The sequence below is a fragment of the Rhodamnia argentea genome, chromosome 9, assembly GCF_020921035.1.
Source record: "Rhodamnia argentea isolate NSW1041297 chromosome 9, ASM2092103v1, whole genome shotgun sequence".
Taxonomy (NCBI): domain Eukaryota; kingdom Viridiplantae; phylum Streptophyta; class Magnoliopsida; order Myrtales; family Myrtaceae; genus Rhodamnia; species Rhodamnia argentea.
Window position 1 is genome coordinate 12,631,467 of NC_063158.1, and position 11,974 is coordinate 12,643,440.

At 40.9% G+C, this 11,974-nt stretch overlaps 2 protein-coding genes across 2 annotated transcripts; one reads left to right on the forward strand and one right to left on the reverse strand.

Moving 5' to 3' along the window:
* Nucleotides 1–446: 446 nt before the first annotated feature.
* On the reverse strand, nucleotides 447–4,861 carry LOC115727995 (DNA replication complex GINS protein SLD5). Its single transcript, XM_030658319.2, has 6 exons — nucleotides 4,579–4,861; nucleotides 2,546–2,668; nucleotides 2,152–2,234; nucleotides 1,949–2,058; nucleotides 939–1,014; nucleotides 447–832 (listed from the first exon to the last, which is right to left on the reverse strand). Exons 1-6 carry the CDS (start codon nucleotides 4,759–4,761, stop codon nucleotides 718–720), a joined length of 690 nt encoding a protein of 229 aa, XP_030514179.1. The 5' UTR covers nucleotides 4,762–4,861; the 3' UTR covers nucleotides 447–717.
* Nucleotides 4,862–9,200: 4,339 nt separating this feature from the next.
* Nucleotides 9,201–9,745, forward strand: LOC115727991 (agamous-like MADS-box protein AGL29). Its single transcript, XM_030658317.2, has one exon. The coding sequence runs from the start codon at nucleotides 9,201–9,203 to the stop codon at nucleotides 9,735–9,737; it is 537 nt and encodes a 178-aa protein (XP_030514177.1). The 3' UTR covers nucleotides 9,738–9,745.
* Nucleotides 9,746–11,974: the final 2,229 nt, after the last annotated feature.

Genomic DNA, 11,974 nt, shown 5'->3' on the forward strand with positions numbered 1-11,974 from the left:
AGAACAATAGAAGCAAAATCTAACTCATGATATCAGTAGGTTGCTTACCGAACCGCTTGGCTAGAACTGTGGTTGCTGTCGTCATTCCTTGAGGTCTGAGTAAACACTCAGAGGACAGGATGAAGATATAACCGGTATGTGGTTTCAACAGCCAGCTACCCAAGAACAAATAATAGAGTAGATTTTTTTACCAGTGACGCATGTTAGATTTGCACCCACCAAATGAATCATATGACTAAGCAAAATCTATTTAATGGAGGGTTGAGCCGAACTCTGGAAGCAAAAAAACAGAAAATGTATCTTTTGCTTGGGCCGAGCCACCAAAAACGATCAACCTCTCAAGCCCATCAAGCCCATGATCAGGTCATCCGTGCCTAATACAGATGGTCTCTTTTTCGTGGCCTTGCAACCATTATCGAACCTTCTGTAGACCTGTACTCATTTCTACTGATAATATATCAGCATTCGTCATTGGACTTTCAAGAAAATCCCTGAAACTATTAGCTCATCAATACAGAAGATAAAGAGATGGTGCACCGAAATGACTAACAAAGAGCTACTTCCGACAATCATGTGTTTTTTGACATGGATTTTGGACGAAACACCTGATATATTACAGCAAGAGGAGATGGCAAGCAATTTATGAAAAACCATCTACTGAAAGTAGAGAACATTTATCTTTCTCATCATCTTGCAGGAGCAAAACAATTACGGGGCTCAGACTAGATCGACTTTTCCATTCTCAAGAAGCTTCTTTATGCGCTTGAATGGTATGAAGAACAATTCACCTGGCTCCATCTCCATGAGCAGATCCGATGCCAAGGACTTGTTGCTGCCAGTTAGGAAGAAATCCATCAATTGCCAACATCAGATAAAAAAACAAGCTAAGGACATTCAACCACAAGTAAACTCTAGACATGGTAGGAAATTTAGATTGCCTGTCTTGTAATTCAGAAGGTCCAACATATTCCCTGGCTTTGCATACGACGAAAGTGTCCATCTGTGGCTCGGGGACTGAAAACAGGAGCGATTATTTATTAAAGAAAGACAAGAGTTCGGCTACCATCAAGTATCCACTAAGAAAAGCTTAAATTGAGCACATCTAAGCTGAAACTTGGTGAGCTTATTGAACTTCAAAAGAAACATTCAGAAACTTATTACAAAATTAACGAGTTACACATATTACTAACAGAGAGATCTGTATAACAGTCAGACTAATTCTGTATTTCTTCCCTTTATTGGTTCTAGAAATCAATGCAATCAAGCATAAGTAAAATCTCCAAGTTCGTTGGCCAAAAATAGAAATCCACAAGTTCAGTATGAGTGACTCTTCACTGTCTTGAAAGAAAAGGGCCTTCCCTGGTAAAAATGGAAACTTGCGATGACTAGCTTAAGTCTACCAATGTTATGGCTAGTTCTAGCACCAACTGCTGAACAAGCAGATTCTCAAGTGGCCACCCAACACTGAAGAGTGACAAGCACAATGTTCTCAGATTGAGTGACGGCACAGCCAACAGTTGGCAGCAAGGTACTGAAGAAGTGGAGGTTTTGGTTGTAGACATGGAAGTAGGGCAGGGGTACATGCAGCTGTGAATTTCTCAAAAGCCTTCACATTGTGAGAAAAAAATGTTAAAAATCAGGGTACCATTCTGATCCCTACCAAAATGGAAATCATGATCTTAACAGATGCGGCAATATTTAGGAAGATTAACCTGAAAATTTCCTAGGTATTTCCAGACTGAATTCAGAACTAAGGTTCTTTGAGAGCTCTGTATAAACAGATTACATATTTGAAAAGATGGAAATTCAGTTCATGCAAAGGCAAGTGCACTGACATAGATCAAAAGGAGCAAATCAGGAGTTAAGCAAAAGCATAAACAATATTGTAGAAGAGCTCATATTCTTTAAATAGGAAGAGATAAAGAACCAGGAAAGAAGATTGCATTACCCATGTCATCCTCTTCGCTAGTTGTCGATTGCCTGATTAAAGACTGGTAATTATCAGGCAAATTCAATAACACACTTTCCTCAAGATGTTTCCCAATAACTTCAGAATATCTGCAAACATCAAGTGAAGGCTTCAATTTCAGAAAAAACAAAAAAAGCGATAGCCCTGAAGTCATGACATAACGAAAATGTCGCCTCTTTCACCTTCTTGTGAAGTTTTTCTCTTGTTTAGAGAGCCGATCATGCAATTCATTTGTCTTCAAAATGTGGAACATAAACTTTTCAATCTGCAAAAGGATACCAATTACCAGAAATTAGTAGCTGGACAAAGAAATCCTTAATGTCATAAAGACTTTGGAAACCAAATTTTATTCACACGAGCATTGTATTTGTAGAACAGGATTAGTCTCTATGGTCATAATTATCCCTACTAAGAAGCACAGGACTGGTAGAAATGATCAGAAGGAAGACAGATTCCACCAGTAATTCCTATAGTCAGGATAAAACATCTATTTCTGGCATAGTGGAAACCAATAGCCAAAATTTGGCAGATTGAATTTCTTCGAAGAAAAGGAACGATGTTGGAGGGGGTCACTACCTTTTGGAGACGAATCCGGAGATATGATCTCAATAAGAACTGTGTCCTATCCAAGTCCATCTGGTAGAGAGACACCGTGAGAGGATCTATGCTACTTTCTACAAAGTCATCCACAGTTTCTTCCTGGACATGCATAGAAATTGCATTGATGAACCATATACAAGCGGATTATTGTTATCAAAAAATTAAAATTCGATTGGAATGAAAATATTACTTTGCAAACTCATCTAGATCTTCTAAAAATGATTGGGAAAAAAGGAAACATGTTGAGCAGTGCATGGAGGTAGTTTGAAGTGTCTAGTCAGCACAATTCACCAGTTTAGAAGCCTATAAATGCAGCTAACAAAATCCACATACTCCAAGAAGAGTCGAAGAGCCTGAGCAAGAATTTCATCGGAGTTGTAATAGAAAAATTAAAGAGTTATACTGCCTTCGAGGAGCTTCAACTGCATATCCTTCAGATGATAACATGGAAACAACAGGACAAAATACAGGATCTTGATGAACTCCGGAACAGGTTGGAGTTAGGCAGTGAAGGTCTGAGGGAGCTGTAGTTAACTATCATTAGAAGGAGACATAGAGCATCGTATGCATCAAACACGAACAGGACAACTGGATAGAGGGGAGGGAGAAATGGCTAACTGTTTTGAACAATATCTCCTCATTTGAGTAATCAAATACAGAAGTTCCTCATGACCTGGAGCATGGAGGATGTAATGACACCAAGCATTACAGGAACAAAATGTCTGCATCTGTCTTATACCTCTAATGGAGAAGATTTGGAATTCTTTGAAGCAAATGCACTCACTAGAAGCCCCCAGGACCTGGAGGCTTGTGTCTGGTATTCTTTATATAGTTCTGAGAAGGTTTATCAGATCAGGTTATCAACTGGATCCAGAGTTTCTTTACCAACGAATTAATGTGGAGGCAGTTGAACCAAACACTCTTCTATCCCAAAATTTAGGTAATGTGGTGATTTTTCCCAATTCTTCCCTATCAGCTTGTATAACATGGAGTTTATGGTGAATGCAAAAGCCATCGTCAGTAGATTTCGACTCGTGCTCGAGAAATGTCTCACCCTCTCATACTGCCGTTATTCCTTCCACATATCACTGGGCATGCAGTTCTCCCTGGAAATAGTCCGCTTCATCAAGAATAAGGTAGAAGATTTATGGAGATCAAAACTAAAATTGAGAAAAAAATATAACAGATGAGAAAGAAGCCTTGTCTCACTGCTAAGAAAACTTGGTTTGAACCAAGCAAATTGTGATTTACTTCTTCAACGAACCGCTATGGTCTCATATGAATTTTATCAAATGATTGCTCCTATGGATGCATGGTGCCTCAAAAAGGAGTCAGCCAAGGAAATCCCTTGTCAAATTCATAATCAACTTACACATGTAAAGAAGAAGCAAAAGCATCCAGGTACCGCAAACAGACTATCTGGCGTTCCAAAGTCAATGCGGGGGTACAAATTTACCACTACAAGAGCAACATAACATCCTGGGCTGATGGATCAACAACGTTGAAAGCTAAGCTACAAGCCACTCCATTGAATGTGGTATTGACTCTAAATATATGCCTATGCAACCACTCGCCAAATTAGACTCTATTGATGGTGGGGAATACAAACCGATAAGTCTCATTGTTTTAAGCTCGAAAAACTGGGAATACACGAGCCAATCGAAGGTGGGGGGGGTTGGGGGTATCCCATTTCGGAAAATTCACAAACTTCGCTCATTGGCCAGACGAGAAGAGTCGTGTTTTCTGAGTGGGGATTGGAACAAGCATAGATACCGGCAAGGAACCTCAGACACCAAGGACGCATAATTTCGAACATAAACCCAAGCAGGGCATACATTTGACAGTGTACCCATGAGGCTATTACGCAGAATTCCACTCCCACGCTAGGACCTAACTTGACTAATGCAAAATGTAAGCGAGAATGGAATTAAAAAGGAAGAAGAAGAGCAAATTGCAGCAAACCCCAAAGATTTGATTAGAGAAAAAGGGGCGAAGAAAAGAAAATTAACCATCAATTGGAGCTGCCCAGTGACTCGATCGATCAAATTGGTCTCGAAGCGGAGGATCTCAGGCGCCGCCTTCTCGTTTCGCCAAGCCCGCCTCAACAACTCCACGTCGGTGGTGGAGATTAAGGTCTCGAAATCGTCCATCCCATTGCTCGGCTTGTCGCTCGAGCCCGGCTCGGACTCCATCCGACTCTTCCTGTCTCTTTCAGCGAGCCCGGTATGCCCTTTGGCTTCGGGCGATCTCGATTGCTCGTTCAGGTCGAGATCGAGATCGACAGAGGGAGAGGTACAGACAGTGCGGGGGGTGTGGGGGAGCAGTATTTGGCGCGAAACTCGAAAAGCTTTGAGGAGGGAAAAAATGTGTAACCTCAGTGGTCGATCATGGGCCCCAGTTTGGTTTTTTTTTTTATTTTTTAATTTGGATTGGTGAAGCTATTTACCATTTGAAGTGGTTTTAACTGGAAACACCAGCCTGATATTTCAGATTCAGTGTGGTCTTTTGGATATTACCATCAATGGGCACTTCCATCGTTTCCGGTCTTCTCGTTTCAAAACAGAGGTGATTTTTTCTATGAATTTATTGAAGAAATCAGCTAGTGCACCACCAATGCTCATGTTTGTCTCTTTATTCATGGGAATGGCTTCATTGGGTCACTCGTGTACAATATTTTTTAATCGATATTGGTGCTCGGTGGGACCGGTTCCATACACCCATTCAAAAATCGGACCGGACCAATGGTTCGGTTCTCGGATGGGTCCACGGAATGAGCTGGTGGTTCATGGTTTCCATTTCTCTAGCGGTAGTTTTTGATTCTAGGTTGGGAACCACTCATCCTGGAACCGATTACCCCTAGTTGAGATGCTCTCGATCCATCAACCATGAAAAAGAGAGGGATCTAATTGTCATAATTTGTTTATTGATCACTTGAGTATTATAATTAAAAAAAAAAAGTGCACCGATGTCGATTTCTAATAATTGTAGTGAAACTTTTTTTAAAAAGTTACAACACTTAGATGAAGTATTCAAGTGTAGCAATTGAAGCAACCAACCGAAAAATTACAGCACTTAAATGAGCGCCATATAAAAGTTGTGACATTTGTGATATCATTTTTCCATCTATATGTCACCGAACCGCAATCGATTTCCATTCCGTTCATGCGATGCCAACATTTGATAATTGATGCATTTTTGTTGGGAAAATCTTTAAAAAAATCCTAGACATTTGACAATAGTGTCAATTTAGTCCTAAGCTTTTTTTTTATCAATTCAGTCCTAAATCTTTTGTATTTGAAACAATTCATTCTATTTGGCCAAATTTGGCCAAAAATCCCCGATATGTATGCCGGAAGTGTCACAGGTGCTAACGTGGACAAATTTCAATAACAATTCAATATTTTTAATTTTTGTTCCTTTTTTATCATTTTTTTCCTAGACTCCAACCTTGCCGGCAATAGGCGAGGGTGCCGCGGCCAGATTTAGGGTGGATCGGTTCCCACTTTGGAATTGGAAACCATATCAAAAGGATTGGTTTTTCGTTTGTGAAGCTAGAAACCGGCCCATCTGGTTCTCGACTCAGTCGAGAGCCGAACCCAACCGACGCCCAGGGACCTGATCCTCCATTTCCCTCTCGCCTTCACCATCCAACTCATCCTCAAGCATGAAGTCATCATCGTTAACCTTCAGAATCAAATCTTCCTCGCAAATCAAAAGCGTCATCACAATAGGCAGTAAATAAACAACCCCAAGAGCAGTAATGCAGAGAAACATCAAATTCCAAGGAGCATCCATAATGTTCGTTCAGCATTAGCTTAAGTACGGGAACCTAATCCACGGCCATGACTCAATGAGCTCGACGCAACCAACCAAAGAAAAATACGGAAGAGGAAAACTCGATCCGAACGCACTGCAGAAAAAAAAAAAACACCCACAAAGGCCGAAACTTCAATGAGCGAGAAATGAAATGGTACCAGAAAAACCATTGCTTTTCTTCAAATGTTCAGTGAAAGAGAGTTTGAGAGACTGAAAGTGAGCTTGACTAAGAGTGAGCGTGAGGTTGCCAGAGGCATGCGTCTTGGCGAGAGAGAGAGAGAGAGAGAGAGAGAGAGAGAGAGAGAGGGCGTCATGAATAGTAATTAGGGTTTTTAGTTTTGTAAAAACGAGAATGTATTTAACGGTTCGGTCCTTGTGGTCCAGATGGGTGGGTCCACACTTGGAACCGGAAACCATATCGATATTCACCTGTTCCACCGGAGCCACTCAGAATTGACTGATTCGGTTCAGTCCAGTTCTTTTACTCACCCTTAGCTAGAATTCCTCGAAAAGTTTCTAATACAAATTATAATTAAGGGAAAAAGCCTTTAAAAACCTCAAGTTATGCTCATTGTGACATATTTGTTCAAAACTTTTTTTTTGTGACATCAATAACGCCAAACTTGTCCCTGTGTGACACATTTTTCCTCTATCACCGAGCACGGTGAAAATTCCTATGTAGCTACCTACACGGACGACGGAAGGCAAAAACGGTGCCGACGCGACATCCATGTGGCAAAAATATGCTAACTCACTACATGTTTATCTTTTTTTCTAGTTTTCCTTCCTTCTTCGCCTTCTTCCTTGGTTTACCTGGCCGGCGTGTCTACCTCCGCCGCCTTTACCATCGCCATCACCATCGCCATCACCAACATAGATTTCTCTTCGGCCATTATCGACTGCATCTTGCAATCAAGAAAAAACAATAAAACTAGTCGTACATCAATTGTGCATCATTCTCTACTTGTTCTCTACTTCATATAGCAAATTATTAGAAGCATATGTAGTAGCATACTACCAAAGAGGTGATGTTGATACAGGTGGATAACCACACTTAAACAACTGTCTTCAGATACATAATTGGTTAATTCGGCTCTCTCTTTCACCCAATACACCACCACCACCACCGACAAGACGCCAGGTGGAGTTGAAGTGCTTGCGGTGAACAGATAGGCTCCGTTCGTTTTGCAAAAAAATGAATGATTTGAAAAATATTTTCCTGAAAATAGTCGCTTGTATCGTCTACAAAAAATGAAAGAGCGAAATATATTTTCATTATTTACGAAAATACTTGAACATAAACAGTTATTGAGAATGAAACTATTTTTCATTGACTAATTATTTCAAACAACACAAGTCATCACTTTTAGGAAAATGTTTATCAAATTATTCATTTTTCGCGAAACAAGCAGAGCTTAAAACACTCTTATTCTACTAAGGAGCATCATCACACTTAGTTTCATCTCCTAAATGTGCACAACAGAAGGGACAGATCCAACATGACGTTGGAGAAAGAAGAGAACACAAACAATGACCAATGCACTACCATCATCCTTATCAGATGTTCAAGCGTGATAGAGAAAAGAGGCAGGGAGGAGAAGACCTGCTTGGTGGTAAAGAGTGCACTGACGACTGAAGTCGTCCATGAAAGGAATTGGGGTTGTCGTCGGTGGAGGACGCAGTTTCTTCATCCACCTCCATGCCAATCAACGAAGAAGACGGAGGACGGATAAGAAAAAACGAGAAACATATATTGAGTTTAGCATATTTTTGCCATGTAAGCGTTGTGAAAGTACTGTTTGCCTCCCCTCGTCCTTGAAAGCAACCACATAAGATTTTTAACTGTGCTCATTGACCTTATCTTGACGGAAGGCAAAGGTGTCATAACGGTACAAATTTCGAGCATTTTCGGTGTCAGAAAAAATTGGGGTAAATGTGTCGCTTGGACAGAAAAGAGTTCACTGTAAATGTGTCTCCGTGAGCGTAATTTGAGGTTTTTTTGTGACTTTTATCTCTTCACCTTGAGCCAGGCTGCATGACAATTCTAGTTTGACACAGTACTGTCTTAAAAGATGAAAAAAAAAAAAATTTTGCCAACCTACATGATAAGATAGGCTCTCCAAATACAGTATTGTCTCCTCTCCAAGTTTCTCTCTTTAGGTAAGTGAGAAAGGAAGGAAAAGAGCCAGGCAAAATTGGAAAATGCTTGAGGGTAAGTAAAAACTCTTGATGATTGCTGGATTCATACTCAGCATCCGTTTATGGATGGTGTCTTTCCAAATCAAGACATAACCAAGATAATCACATTCTTGTATTCTAGAAAAACGACACTAGAAATTGCGATTATGGCTAAAAATTCGAATATTAGTTTGACTAAGTTGTTCCATTTTCTTACTAATATGACCCAAATTTCTTTTCATCATAATTAATTCTATTGCATTCAGATATATTGATTCTGCATGAATAATTTGAATTTCAAGTTAGGGAACACCAGTAAAATACAGTGACAGAACCAGGAGTGTACAACATTGGAGAGGAGAGAGAGACTTTGGATAGGAATAACCTAAGTTTTGTTCATAAGACAGCAAGGACTCATTGGAGGTTCATCATGTTTTAGTCACACAGAATTAAAGAACTTGCCTTGCGAGTAAACCCTAATCCGAATCTGGTAATTACGTTCCGGCACCCGTATTAGGAATCTCGATTTCCTCGAAATGGTGGCTATATATATATACACGTCCCGAGTTCTTCAGATTGCATTCTGCAATTGATCGTGTTGAGAGATCGTGGGAGCTTCGCGCTGAAGGAATTGATCATGGGTCGGCGCAAGATCGAGATCGCGATGGTGACGGACAGCTGCACGAGGCAAGTGACCTTCTCGAAGCGGAGAACCGGGCTTTTCAAGAAGGCGAACGAGCTTGCGATCCTGTGCGCCGTCCAGATCGCGATCATCGTGTTTTCCCCTGGAGGCAAACCCTTCTCGTTCGGGCATCCGAACGTGGAATCTCTCGTCCACCGATTTCTAAATCAGGAAAAGGCTCCGGAGGAGGGCACAAGCCAAGGCACCGAACCTCTCGACAAGAGCACGACCGAGGATAATCTGAACCAGCAACTCCTCGATCTACTCAAGCGATTGAACGCCGAGGAGAAGCGAGGAGAGCTGCTTGAGAAGATGGTGAAAGCGAAACGAGCTGCCAAGGGCCAACCTCCGGTTGATCAACTCGGATTGCCTGGACTCGGAGAGTTGAAGAGCTCGCTAGAAGACCTTTGCGAGAAACTGAAAGATCGTATGATCCATCTGGACGTGTGTTCGGCGATGTTGCTTCTCGCGGCACAACCGCCGAAGATGTAAACCATTCAGAGATCTGGGTTTAGAAACTTGCTATTGTATATGCTGTGCCTTCCCAATAATAATGAATTTGGTTGCAAGTATTAAGTCGTTCCTGGAGATTGCTTTCCATTAATTTAGTTGTGATTTTGTTTTCCTACTAAGGTTTTGGAGCAGGATAATCTTGGACGTCCTTACTCAAGCGTGATCTTTCTGCGCGAGGAGAACTGCAAAAACTTTATAGATGAACAAATTTTCCTGGACTATGTAAGCATACACATCATTTTAGGTCAGGAAAATTTCAAATAAGGGCATGAAATGGATGCATTTTCTCAAAAGAGGGCTCAGAGTGAACCTTGTCTGAAAATTAGGGCATGAAGTGGCAAACTTAGTTTCAGATAAGGCTCCGAGATCACCGACTAGCCACATCGTAATATGACTAGGGGCATTTTCGTCTAATAGCCTTCTGCTTTTTTGTGTTTTCTTTCTCGTCTTCTTTTCTCTCCTTTCTCTTTTTGTTTTCTTTTCTCCCTTTTCATTTACCTTATTGTCCCGCGCTGCGAGATTGAGGCCGATGCTGCTCATCGTCATGGTCTCGATAGCGCGCAGGGATTTGACGAGGCGGACGAGACGATTAAAAAGCGAGTAATTAGCGCGTTGTGGGCGCTCCTGTAATAGAAGCCGCGACCGAGGTTGGAGAGGGCGCAGATGATGCCGTCCAGGACGAGGGAGTTCTCTGAGGTGAGGATGTGGAAAGGGCGAAGAAAGATAAAGAAAATGAAAGGAAAGAAAACATTAATAAAAGGCGAAAAAAGAAAAGAAAGAAAATAAAAGAGAATTTAACGAAGATTCGAGTGATTGGTGAGCTTAAGCCCTTATTTGAGACTAATTTGATACTTCAGACTTTTATTTGAGATAAGATTCACCTTGGGCCATCTTTCGAGAAAACACCTCGACTTGGGGTTTTTTATTTGAAATTTTCTCTTTTAGGTCGGATCTTCACCTAAACTTAGTTAAAGACTAATTCGTCCATAAGCAGTTGTTGTTATGATAATCCTAATCTTTGACATGAAAAGAACAATTTTTGTGAATACTATACCAAAAAAAAATGAAGTCTCAATACTTATTAAATACATAATTTGTAACAAACAGAAAAATAATTCAACGCAGTAATTTCTAGAGAGCCATCGGTTGGAGGAGATTGAAACTTTGAATGGTAGAATATCCGGGATGCTCTTCTCCTATACGAGAAAGTAATCCATGGATCCAGCATTAGATTACGTATTGAGTTTCAGCCCACAGGTGAAATACAAATCGAACCGGAGCGAGTGAACTGCTCGGAGTCCGACAGATACCGGACGTCCAAAAGCACAACAACGAATGTCCGATCGAGTTCACGTATGGGATTCCCCATTTGGAATGTCCAGTCATTATCCAATGGACATCCAAATTGGGAAAGACGAAAAGGGGAATCGGACTAGTTGCTATATCAGGAATGTATATCCAAGTTGAAGTCGGCAACATAAATCAAAAAGGGAAAGTGGCGATATCTCGAGGAAGGGGAAACTCGAGGCAAAGGATTTGGGCTTGATGGCTAACTTAGGCTGCGTTTGGCAATGGCTTTCCCAAAGGCCGTTCGGCCTCTAAAGGTCAATGGCCAAATGCTATGGCGTTTGGCAGATTTTTTAAAGAGCTTTGGGAAAATGCATCGCATTTCCAAAAACTTCTAAAGCCTCTTAGCCCGAGGCAAATTCTAAGAGTTTTAGGCTTTAGCATTTCCAAAATGCTAATGCTTTTTTTCTTTCTTTCTAATTTTAAAGAGCTTTGGGAGAATATGTTTAGAATGATCATATGGCCGAGGCTATTTGGGATTTTTGGGTTTTTAAGATTTTACCCATTTGTTACCGTATTGCATATTTTGGATAAAATTGCCCTTGCTCTAACTGCCGAAATAAGTTGGCTGACGAAAATTTGGCCGGCTGAGGCCCTTGTCTGAGATTAACTTGGCCATTTCAGATCTTTAATTAAGACAACGTTCCCTCGTTATCCGGCTTCACTTTTAACCTTTATTTGAAAGTTTCTCCATGGGTAGTTTTTGTTTTGCATTGTTGATGTGCCGTTGATGGAGAGTTCTCCGTCCGTGGAACTATCGTGCCAGTGGTGGACAATAATACATGAATTGCACCCCCATGAAGTTAGTGTTCAAGCCGGGAAAATCTAGTGGTTAGATTTGTAAAGAGATCGGGAGATTATTTTCTGAA